The sequence below is a fragment of the Sus scrofa genome, chromosome 13, assembly GCF_054392235.1.
Source record: "Sus scrofa isolate SSC_HxYL_T2T_F1_AM1 chromosome 13, Sscrofa_HxYL_maternal_Yorkshire_Landrace_v2.0, whole genome shotgun sequence".
Taxonomy (NCBI): Eukaryota; Metazoa; Chordata; class Mammalia; order Artiodactyla; family Suidae; genus Sus; species Sus scrofa.
Window position 1 is genome coordinate 194886915 of NC_139395.1, and position 12768 is coordinate 194899682.

Here is a 12768-nt window from a genome sequence, read left to right on the forward strand (position 1 = left end):
AGGTTTCTACAATATAATAACTTAAAATTATATAAGGCTTCTCACTATTTAAATACATATATTGTCTCATATTATTTACAATTCTGTAAATATTGATAGGCAATATTGTTATCTATAAGTTTATCTGTGTATCCATGTATGTAGACAAGTTTATCCACAAGTTTTTATATATGTAAATATATAGATGAAAAAGTGACATGTAATATAAATTGTACACACATATGCATATATATATGTACTAATGGAGGTATTTATAAAGTAATAATGTCATTTTCTTTCCACTTTTTTGCCTAGAATATCCATTTCTGAGAAAAATATTTAAAGATATTATAGGTAGATATATATAAGAATCTGAAAGGTATTCTGAGAAATGATAAAGTGAATTCTTTATTAAAAAAACAAATATAAAAATGCAATATCTAGAATGAATAATTAAGAAGTGCATAAGATCTGGATCTCCCGCCATGGCACAGTGGAAACGAATTCGACTAGGAACCATGAGGTTGTGGCTTTGGTCCCTGGCCTCGCTCAGTGGGTTAAGGATCCGGCGTTGCCATTAGCTGTGGTGTAGGTCGCAGACATGGCTGGGATCTGGCATTCCTGTGGCTGTGGCTTAGGCTGGCGGCTGCAGCTCTGATTGAATCTGTAGCCTGGGAACCTCCATATGCCACGGGTTTGGCCCTAAAAATGAACAAAATACAAAAAAAAAAAAAAAAAGAAAGAAATTCATAAGATCTAAAACCAATCTATCACACAGGAGGTCACTGAATTAGGCTCAATGATAAACATATATTTTCCCTTTTCTCAGTTTTCTCAGTATATACCCCTCCTCTCTACTATTTTATTAGTGGTTATACCTTTCATCAATCACTTTATCACAGATGGCCCATGGTTTATAAGAGAGTATAACAGTATCGCAAACTTTGGACAAGATGTGGTATTCTGCCTTTGTCATTTATTATCTATATGGTTTAGAAGTTATTTTACTCAAATGCATTTCTTCAATGATTAAAAAAAACAATAACAGTTTCTACCTATAGATAGAAAAAGTGCTTAGTGCTACTTCCCAGTTAATGCTCAATTAAATGTAGTGATGATGATGATGATGTAAATTTAATTTTGGGGGAAGCTTTCCTTAAGCTACATTTAAAGTTTTCATGGTTTGCAAATGTGTATGAAATGGTTACCACTGAGACATTTCAATGTGTACAGAAGTGTAAGAGTGCAACTGAGCGGCTTATGCTCTCCTTAACAAATTCACAATTAAGCTATTTAATCATTTCCTAAATTAAAGTAATTACAACTCACATAACATTTAACATATATATTGTTTTATAGTGGAAATGCTCAGAAAATTTGGGACTGCTTGTGTTGCTTTAAATTGTGACTCTCTTCTTAAGCTGGTGATCTACCTTCCCAAACATCTGTTAGGCTTCTTAAATAACTTTTTACTTTTAATGCCCAGCATGGTACTAGGTACTAAATAATTGTTTGTTCATTTATCACAAATACATGTGCAAAAATGTGTTTTTAAATATATATTCTTTTTCTTACTGTAATTTGCAAAATGACACTGGCTTCATAGTTTTTCTTAATGTGCTTGCATAACATTCAGAAAAATGGAATAAAATACTAACCCCAGTTGAATCATCTGGTTTTGATATGGAATTATTCCGAAAACGATCAAAATTCCCAAAACTGCTGCTGCGCTATAAAATAGGAAAGAAAAAGGAAAGGAAATTTAGGCTTTGTACCTTTCACTGATAAAACTGCTAACTATATTAGATTATGATTCAATAAGCTTCAGTCTCTTGCAAATACAGGATTAAAAAAGCTCTTCTCCCTGGAATATCTAAAGGCACTGAAGGTATAACTATTACTAACATTGTAATATTCACAGTTCAAAAAAGGTCTTTGTATGTTTATGTTATAGTGTTAAGCTCTGTGAAGAAAATCTATTAAATTATTTTTAATTTATAGTGTTAATTTTACTCTTGGAAATGGCCTGTATTGCTAAACAGCCAAGCAACCAATAAGGAAGAACAAAGCAAACAAATAAAAACAAGTATTTGAGTAGTTGCCTCATAAAGATCATATTTGTCAAAAAACCAAAAATAACACCAATGCATTTCCCATTGCTAACTCTTGATAATTTGAAACTCTCTTATTCGATGTTAGAAAGAAAAGGCATATGCACAGACCTATTAATAAACTGAAAAGAGCATTTAGGCATACACTGTCTAAGTTTGGGAATAAGACTGACTTTTTCCACATTTAACATAGAATTACAATGAGACCTCTGGGTCAATTTCATTCACTAGTTTTGCGAGAAAGCTCAATATGTTAATAGAAGACTTGTTCTCCTACTTTTTGCCTGCAAGGCTAAAATTTTATTCTTAGGTAACTCATTCTAGACAGGTAATTATAAACAATTCCTGATATGCTGCAAAGTAAATTATTCTCCTAAATATATTTTCAAAAATCTTTAGAGTCATTGAGTCAAAAAATTGTATTTTCTCACTATTTAATTTTATACATTGTTTGGGATGATGGATATCGGATATTACAGACTTTACCCATACATCTCAAGAATATGTTCTATCTTTAAAACTTTATCTCATTTCAAGATTATAATATTTTCAAGGTAAACTGGTGGTACTGAAAAATAATCTAGTAATTTGAAAAGTTAAAAATGGGAGTCAGTAACCTATGAAGCTTTGTATTGTCCTTTTAAAAGTCACAGACTTTTCAGTCCTTACAAGGACTCTTATCCTTATGTCTCCCTACTAGCTATCTTTAAAACTCCTTGTTTCCCTTTTAAATGAGCTGAAATAAAAAGAACCCAACATGTGACAATGGGTTAGCTTGATAGACAGCGTGATACAGAACTGCGCCCCAAGGATGATGGCTGTGTTAGACACAATTAACGCCTTTGGCTGACTTGCTACCCTGCTGAACAAGTTCTTCAGCTTGTGGCAAGAGGAGGGGAAAAGGACTGAAACTGAGAACCACTCTGGAAAATAGTCTTCCATGCAGGGCTTGCTAGCCTAGAGTGATCTCCCAGAGCATTAATCACTTCAACTTGCCTAGTGGGTGTTTCCACCAGGCCATCATTGCCTAGAAATCACAAAAGGGAATTGAATGTATTCTTGTCTTGCTTATAAACAATCTGAACACAAGGAAATCTGTTACTTTTTTATATGCTGGAAACATTCTTACAGCCCTGTTGGAGCTTATGCCTAGGGCAATTTTGTAGCCTACAACCAACCTATGTCCTGCCTACTAAATATTAATGAGGGTTACAGCATGATTTCCACCGCTGGATAATGGGTCGCATTAACTAGGAGGGCACAGAATAGACTCATTTCACCATTTCTCCACACTATCTTCTGCCATTAAGTAATCAATAGTCACCACCTTTTAAAATGAGTTCTTCCCTCATTATATCAATAAAAAGAAGCAGATTTTAGTAATGGTTTTCAACACTATTAATTTGGATTTTGTCAGTCATCTCATTACAAATCACTCAATAGCTTTAAGCAAGCGGAGTAGAATATCAATTCATGCAAAGTCATTCTTAAGAAGTATATTTAAGTAATTAAAATAATATTTTAAGTTTTCTTTATACTCTCTTCAAAAAGTTAGTGACCTTCTGAGATAGTTTCATAATGTAGAGGTTATGTCTTATGATGAGAAAAGGGTAATGTCTACTATGAGGTATGGACAGTGAACAAATGTGTAACATCTACTCATTAAATTTCTAACAAAAGGTGAATTGTGGAAGTAAGCTGATTTCATAGGTGATAATTTTTTATAAATGAGCCTGTGTTTGAATATTGATAATTTTGCATCATGTAAATATAATGGATTAGATTGAGCAAATATTTTGTGACAGAGCTCCAAGACAGAGCTATTACATAAACAAATAGCTATCAACAGAAGAGTAACTTTAAAAAAAATTTTTTTGAGGACCACATCCACAGCATATGGAAGTTCCCAGGCTAGGGGTAGAATCTGGATGGGATCCAAGCCACATCTGTGACCTACACTACAGCTCACCACAACACTGGATCCTTAACCCACCGAGCAGGGTTGGGGATCAAACCCATGTCTTCATGATACTAGTTGGGTTTATTATCGCTGAGCCACAATGGGAACTTCATTAAATAAAAACAAAATTCATATTTTAGATAATCGTTTCTGGTGACATTAAATCATGTTTAGTCCTTATATTCTATATAAATCTATGCAGTCTTTCTTTTTGCCATTAGATATGTCTTTCTAAAATGGAACAACAGTTATGGAAAGTAATTTGGTAAAACTAGCAAAATTACATGTATTTGCTCTGTGACCCAGAAATTTCCTTTCTAGACATCTGTATCAGGGATACAATTGAATATAAATTGATTTACACATCCATATTCATTGTAAATCTTTTATATCATTGAAAAGCTATAAATTCCAATGTTCATAAGGAGAAGACTGATTTAATAATAAATAACAACTTTGAATAATAGAAATGTGTGCATCTGTAAAAAAATGAAGTATATCTCTTTTTTTCCTTTGTCTTTTTAGGGCCACACCTATGGCACATTGGAGGTTCCCAGGCTAGGGGTTGAACTGGAGCCACAGCTGCTGGCCTGCACTACAGCCATAGCAACACAGGATCCAAGCCATATCAATTCACACCACAGCCCACAGCAATGCCGATCCTTTACCCACTGAGCAAGGCCAGGGATTGAAATTGTGTCCTCATGGATGCTAGTCAAATTTGTTTCTGCTGAGCCATGATAGGAACTCCCTGAAGTATATCTCTTTATACTGCTATAGAATGATCCCCAGGATATAGTAAAAGTGAAAAAAGCCAAGAGGAGAAAAACGTACATAATAAATGGCCTCTTATCTAAGGATAGAAAAAATGTGTGTGTCTCAATACAGGCAAATATGTATTTTCCTTCTTAGATAAATTGGTAAAATAAGCAAAGTGAAAGAGACAAAATGAGGAAATAGACTTCCATGAACATGCCTTGTTTTATAGATTGGACTTTAAAACCATGTACCTTTAAAAATATTTATAAACGAAATTGAATAAAAATAGAAGTAATCCTTAACAAGTCCAAATAAAAATGATGAACCCGTGATGGTTAACAAGACAAATTTTAACCTGTTTTCTAATCCCACTTACAATTAAATCAAAAAATTACATACTTAGGAGTAAATCTAACTAAGGAGGAAAAAGACCTGTACTCAGAAAACTCTAAGTCACTTATGAATGAAATTGAAGCTAACATTAACAAAGGGAAAGATACACCATATTCATGTATTGGAAGATTTAATATTATTAAAATGACCATATTATCCAAGGTAATCTATGGATTCAGTGCAATCCCTATCAAAATACCAAAGGTATTTTTCACAGAACTAGAACAAGTAATTCTAAAATTTGTGTATAAACATAAAAGACCTTGATTAGCCAAAACAATCTTGAGGAAGAAGAATAAAGCTAGAGTTATCATGTTCTCTGATTTGAAACTATACGAAGAAGCCATAGTAATCAAAACAGTATGGTACACAAAAACAGACACATAGAATATTGTGGATAGAGAGCCCAGAAATATACCTATATGTATATGGTCAATTTACAACAAAGGAGGTAAGTATACTCAACAGAGAAAAGTCAACTTCTTCAATAAATCATGATGAGAAACTAGAAAGCTACATACAAAAGAATCAAACTGCTTTACTTTCTGACACCAAGATAAAAACAAATTCAAAATAGATTAAAGACTTAAAACTGAAACCATTAAACTCCTAGAAGAAATCATAGGTAGTACATTCTTTGATATAGATCTTAGCAATATATTTTTTAGATATGTCACCTCAGACAAGGGAAACAAAAGCAAAAATAAATAACTGGACTAAACTAATCAAACTAAAAATATTTTGCATAGCAAAGGGAATTATCAATAAAACAAAAAGGCTGCCTTTTGAATAGGAGATATTTTCAAATGATGTATCCAAAAAGGGATTAATATCATGCATATACAAGGAACTCATACAACACAACATCTGAAAAACCCAAACTTCCCAAATAAAAAATGGGCAGAAGACCTGAGTAGACATTTTTCTAAGGAAGACATACAGATGGCCATCAGGTACATGAAAATATGCTTAACATTACTAACCATCAAGAAAATGCAAATCAAAACCATAATGTGATATGAGCTCACATCTGTCAAATGACTATTGTCAAAAAGACAACTAATAACAAGTTCTGGTGAGGACATGGAGAAAAGGGAATCTTTGTGTACTGTTAGTGGGAATGTAAATGGTGCAGCCACTATGGAAAATAGTATGGAGCTTCCTCAAAATATTTATTTCAAAATAAAACTACCATACAGTCCAGCAATTTCACTCCTGGATATTTATCCAAAGAAAACAAGAACACTAATCCAAATGGATGAAGGTAGTGAAAAGGTACACACTTCTAGTTACAAGATAAAGAAGCACTAGGGATGCAATATACAACATGATATGTAAAATTAACACTGTTCTATGTTATATATGAAAGTTGTGCTTTCAGTTTTGTTGTGAACCTAAAACTGCTCTAAAAAATAGTATATCAAAAAAAGTGAATGGCTATATAACTTTCTAAGGAACCAATTTGTAAGGATATCACTAACATCACTTAGGTCATAGTTGTTAGAAATATGGACATATTTAAGGAGAAAATAAAATTTTGTTTTCTAAATTTATTTTGGTAAAATTAATGCTCTGTTATAAATGTATGTTACTGAATTGCCTTTGAAGACATACAGCAGTGTTAATTATATGTATCATGTTGACGTTACATCCCTAGTGTTTGTTTACCTTATATTTGAAAGTTTGTACCTTTACACCATCTTCATCCAATTCCCCCTCTTAGTTGAAGACTATCTGATTACATGATGCAGATTACTCTCTTCCACATAGTCTACTTGGCTTCCACAAAAATAGGGCTGAATAAGTGACATTTGGGGTGTTTGAACCCATTTATATGTGTGCGTCCCTATACAATGCAATGAATAATACAAAATAACTTAATAAAGGGTTCATTTTTTTGGTACATTTCTTCTCTATTTTTTTATAACAATTCAAATTATTATAGAATGTCACTTCATTATATAAAGCTATCAGTGTTCTTGGAAATCATGTAGTTCTTCTCAATGAGGAAACTGTTATAGGACCCAGAACTTATAAAAAATTCCTTTTTTTTTTCTCAATTCTCCACTCTGTTGTAGCATTCACTATGCCATTCCATTATAAAGTTTTGACCCTGTTTTCCATTTTCAAAGAAACTTGCTACCTGAGAGGGATAGAAGTTATGAAAAGTTAACTTGATAGAAAGAATATAACTGAGTAGGTTTCTTAAAACAAGGGCAATACTAAATTTATCAACATGAAAGAGGAATCAGGAGTCTCTTTTTGGAAATGTAAATCAACCTTTTGACCAAAACAAAAAAAAGACCCCAGACCCTTATTTTCATTTGTTAACCATCAACCAACTTCTGGGATCTTCAAGTAGAATCTTTATCTCCAGCATGACTTAATATTTGGGTAAGGCACTGGTGGAAATGTTGCACAGTCTATTTCAAAGAAAAAATTTGCATACGTGAGTCAGACATCCGCAGTATTTTGAAATATGCTGGCAAATTAAAAATTACACACACTCTGCCAATGAGTTCTCACATCATCTAAATATTGCACATAGAGCATTTGTTGAAAATATGCTCTTGAAGTTTGGAATTCTGCTTCAGCACACGATTGTATGAATATTCTATAATAATAGTATGCTATACCTCAATAAGCTTGTCAGCCATTATCTAAAGGCATTTCGAGGATTTAATTGTTCTCACTCAGGTGCTGAGATCTTTTGAAGAGTGTGAAACAAATTTAACTCACTTAAAATAACTTGTTAGAATTGCCTCAGTGTTAAATAATTACAGTATCATGTGGTGCCAGTGGAAGACAGTTGTTGGGCATCAGGGGGTTGAAGGCTGAAAGACAACTAGAGCTGTGAAACACGGTCTTCAACACTAACATTTTAACCTTGGGTTTAAAGGCAATTCAGTGTGCAAATATATATCAATGCTCTAAATTTATTTTTTTATTTTATTTTATTTTTTTTAAGAGCTGGGCTCTTAGAACAAAAGTTGGTCCACTTGATCTCTCTTGTTCGGTGTCTTTCCTGTTAACTGCAGTGTATCTAAAGGAAGTGCAGATTCTGACTCCTCCACCATAGTGTTTTAAAGTGTCAAAAATTTCCATGCTAAAGCTTTACTCTCAGAAGCTGATGTGCCAAGAGCTGTTTTCTGCAAATTGAAACCACCTCAAAGAAAATTACCTAAAGGAAAGATACTAGAACTAGAAAAAAATCAAGCAGAATGAGCCATACCTACAAAAGTGGTTATTCATATCAGCCCATTTAATGTAGCAGAAACAAGTTTTATGAATAAAAAATACTCAAATATTTAGAATTCTCCATTACACCTGTGCATTTTATTACCATATCTCATGACTGACATTGCATCCTTCGACTATAAGTCATGCTGCACTTTTACAAGTTGAATAGAAATTAAGATGTTTATTTTAGCTGGAAAAAAATCCTAAAATGAATAATATTGATATGTCTTAAATATACATATATTTTTTTAGGTAAAAAGCATAGTGTGACAAAAGTTCAGTCACTTGATATTCCAAACTCTTACAAAATACTACAGAATAAAAAGGAAATGCAAAGCTTTTTTGGAATGTGACCACAATCAGGCTATCTTGAACTTCTCAACTTCTTATTTTTCCTATTTTAAAACCTCAGCAGATCTTACTCACCCATGTATTATTGCTATAATACACACTTTCTGATCCTTCTTTCTCTTTTTCTAACATAAACAAACATACTAAATGGTCCCTCTTGCTCCCCCTGGAATTGCTTCATTATACCACCCTTCCTTAAAATCCCCAAGATTTTCCCTAGGGAACCCACTTTTATAGCTGCTCTAATTTATTTATTTATTTTATTTTTGTATTTTTTTTTTTACATGTATACATTCTTTTTTGTCACATTACATGTTCCTTCACACGTGACTAGACAGAGTTCCCAGTGCTACACAGCAGGATCTCATTGCTAATCCATTCTGAAGGCAACATTCTGCATCTATTTACCCCAAGCTCCCAGTCCCTCTCAGTCCCTCCCCTTCCCCCTTGGCAACCACAAGTCTATTCTCCAAGTCCATGATTTTCTTTTCTGTGGAAAGGTTCCTTTGTGCCGTATATTATATTCCAGATACAAGTGATATCATATGGTATTTGTCTTTCTTTTGCTGACTTACTTCACTCAGGATGAGAATCTCTAGTTCCATCCATGTTGCTGCAAATGGCATTATTTTGCTCTAGTTTATAGTGGTTTCTCTGCTGCCTTCAGGCTGGAAGGCAGATGTGCCAACAAAATCTCTCTGTTTATAGCCACTTACCCCTGAGGATATGTCTTGATCCTGCCTTCTGAACTTTCCACCTGCACTGTTGAAAACCTATATTTGCTCACTGCTCCCTTTGGGGAGTTTGGACACATAATGCAAAAATATAATATACCACACACATATTCTTTCAGCCTCCACATCTGCTAAATTCTCTTCCCAAATCTTGGTTGTAGGCACTTATTTTCATTACAGCTACTCAAATATATGTTTATAACCCCATTTCTGAGTCAATACAATATCTTTCAGTTCCTTAATTCCCAAACTCTTGCCTCTCCAGTCATCTAAAATCACACCACTGGACTAACTTCCCTGAAAGGCCAATTCCCATCATTCCATTTCTCTTTTCAAAATGTAAAGCTTGCTCTACACTGTTGTGATGACCACTGAGAGCTTGCCATCCATGCCAAGTGATTTATCTGTAATTATTTCTTTGAACAAATACAGCCCCTCTCTGAGGCAGGTATTTATTACTCCAGTTTACAGATGAGGAAAAAAAGCTCAGAGAGCTTAATTGGCTCATCCCTAGTTAGCAAAACAAAGTCCAAGCTTAGCATGCCACACATTCATGATTCCCCATGTAATCTGATTAAGCAGAATTTCTGATAATTCTTGCTGGCCAGTATGAACACACTCATTCATGCTTCTAAGCAGTTGTTCATGATGTTTTACTTTATTTCCTCCTACCTAAATCCAGCACATTCTTCAAGGGCAGGACCAAGTCCTACCTTCTCTCTGAGACCACTTGCCAACACCCCACCATTTTAGCTCACAGTGATTGCCCATGATCTTAAGTGATGAGGGCCTATGGAGAAAATCCTACAGTTGGGAGGCTTGGGAAAACTATAGCAGATGACAAATCCCACAAGTTACTCTTCAAGTTAAATGACAAAAAACCATGCATTTCACAGTTACCCAAAAGCAAATTATAACTTAATCACACTACAGTTGAGGAAAGTGATTTGCTGATGTTTAATGAAAGACCATAAGGCTGTACATTATGCAATTCAATGTAAATATACTAAGTGGCATCTAAAGTTAAACTTTGTGCTTTGGGTCAGACAAGAATCTATGGATAAGACAAGAATCTATGGATAAGACAAGAATCTATCCTGAAGGAATTTACATTTTATTGGTGCCATCAATCAAATAACTTCTACCTGTAAGAGCTAAAGAGAGCCATATTCAAATGAATGGTATACAAATATAGAAGCAATTCCCTAAAAGCAGATTATATTTACACACATAGTAAATTAATAATGTATACTAGATGTCAACTTGGAAATTTATATTCATCCACTTACAAATATATATTTGTACTGACTACTTAATACATGAAAGGCATTTTGAATGCAATGTGTCTGTACCTATATTATTGACAGTCTAAAGAAAAACACATCAAAATAATCACAGATTTTGGACATGAAATTAGCTTAAATCAATACGATCTGAATTTGCATAACCATCTTCAAAAATTATTTACTCTAAGAGATTGTATAATTATTGACTGAGGAACTGCCTAGAAATGGGCAAATCTAAAGGTGGTAATTGCTAAAATGATGATAAAGTAATAAAAGGACAATGATCCACACACTGTATATTAAAAAGAGCACTGGATGACAAAAATCTGTCTGATATAATTATCTACTGAACTCTTCAAGGAAGAGAAAGATTTTTTTAGTGAATACAATCATTTTGAGGCACTAGAAAAGTGTTTTGTATTCAGTACAATATTTCACTAGGATATTTGATTGTCTGGATGGACTATCTTTCAAAACCAAAATTGACAAGAAGTTTTCAGTTCTTACACCAGTGTGAATGGTTTTTTTTTCTACTTGTAGCCAAATATTAAATAATATTTTAACTATGGTCACATCATTGACAATTATTTTAATCCTATAATATTCAAAAACAGATAAATGATTCTCCAGTGTAGGATGAGGGTAACTAAAGAAGATAGTATTAATATCATGGTAAAAGAAGGCAATAGTTATTTAGGAGAACTCAGGAGTAATAATCACAGCAGGATTTACTACATTGATCATAATGTTAATTAGCAAATATCTTGATTTTCTTAATAAAGGCCATAATCTACTACTTGTTCTACCTATTAATGAAATATCACATGTATTATGCAGAGTATCATTAATCTAAAAGACAAACCATTGAAAATATAAAAGAGAAGTTATGTCTATTCAATTTTGTCATCAAAGGGATTTTTAAAAAGCAAGAGTAACTTTTTATCAGCTAAATTAAACGAGCATTCTCTTTTAGGGTTTTAGACTTAAGCCTTTTTTCCTTTCAGTAATCCCAGAGAGAAAAGGTTTTGAAAATTTTTTATTAGCTAACACATGGTGGAAGAATACATAATACTTTTAAGTCCATAAAGATACTCATTAGCATATTTAATAGCTGAATTTGTTGTTTTAAACTTCAGGTTCTTAAAAAATTTCGTAACAAGTTTACCAGTCAAATGCTCCTTCCGTTAAATCCAATTACTCCCTTTTGGAAAATAAAATCATTACAAAGAGGCAAGCATTCATGGTCCCCATTGCTTTGAAATCATAGGTAAATAAATTAGTGAAAATTAAGTTGGGAAAAGAGAATCCATTTAATAAACTTTCCCATCAGGTTCTCTGGAACAAAAGCTCTCTTTTACCTCCATTCGTTTTAAATGTCCATAGCATTCCCTTGGCCTCTAGGTATGTAATAACCTTTCTAAAGTTCTCCCTAAGGGATATTTTAGTCATGCAGTGATCTCCTTGAACACAAGTAATGACAAACAATAAGCTAATTCTCAAAAGTTTTTTTTAAAGTCATTTTTACTACTTTTAAATGAGTGTGTTTGATGCATGATTTGGGTCCCCCTGATTAATGGTCACCGCCAGCCCAGCTTCTGGAGTTGTAATGTTTCCGTGAGCTTCCCTCCAGCAGAGCTCGACCATTAATCCAGTGGCATATGTCAGCTCAGCAGAGCAAGGTCACTCTTCTGCTTCAAGGGGAACCTTTTTAGAAATAATAAAACTGACAGAAAGTTCTTTTTTGCATGCTTTATGCCACCTGAGGTTGAGTGCTGCAGTTAATATCATAAAGCTTATAAACATTCCCATCTCAGGCAGCACCCGCTGACACTATGCTTAGGAATTTAAACGCTTTTTTTTAGTAAGAACAGACATGTTTATGTGGGGCAAATATACAGTATGTAATCCCAAACAGGAAAAGAATAGGTAAAAAAAAAAAATAGTTGTAAGTTCAT

At 33.5% G+C, this 12768-nt stretch overlaps 1 protein-coding gene and 1 long non-coding RNA gene across 10 annotated transcripts in view; one reads left to right on the plus strand and one right to left on the minus strand.

The window, feature by feature from the left end:
* The window catches only part of LOC102161811 (uncharacterized), a 277061-nt gene that overhangs the window by 135663 nt on the left and 128630 nt on the right, over nucleotides 1-12768 (plus strand). The window lies entirely within an intron of this gene.
* SAMSN1 (SAM domain, SH3 domain and nuclear localization signals 1) overlaps nucleotides 1-12768 on the minus strand; it is a 47428-nt gene that overhangs the window by 25839 nt on the left and 8821 nt on the right. The window contains exon 2 of one of the 2 annotated variants that reach the window (XM_021070815.2): nucleotides 1638-1709. The exons of the other annotated variant lie outside the window; for it this stretch is intronic. Within the exon in view, the coding sequence (XP_020926474.1) occupies nucleotides 1638-1709 (72 nt within the window). The remainder of the gene's footprint in view (nucleotides 1-1637; nucleotides 1710-12768) is intronic. 2 annotated transcript variants of the gene reach the window in all.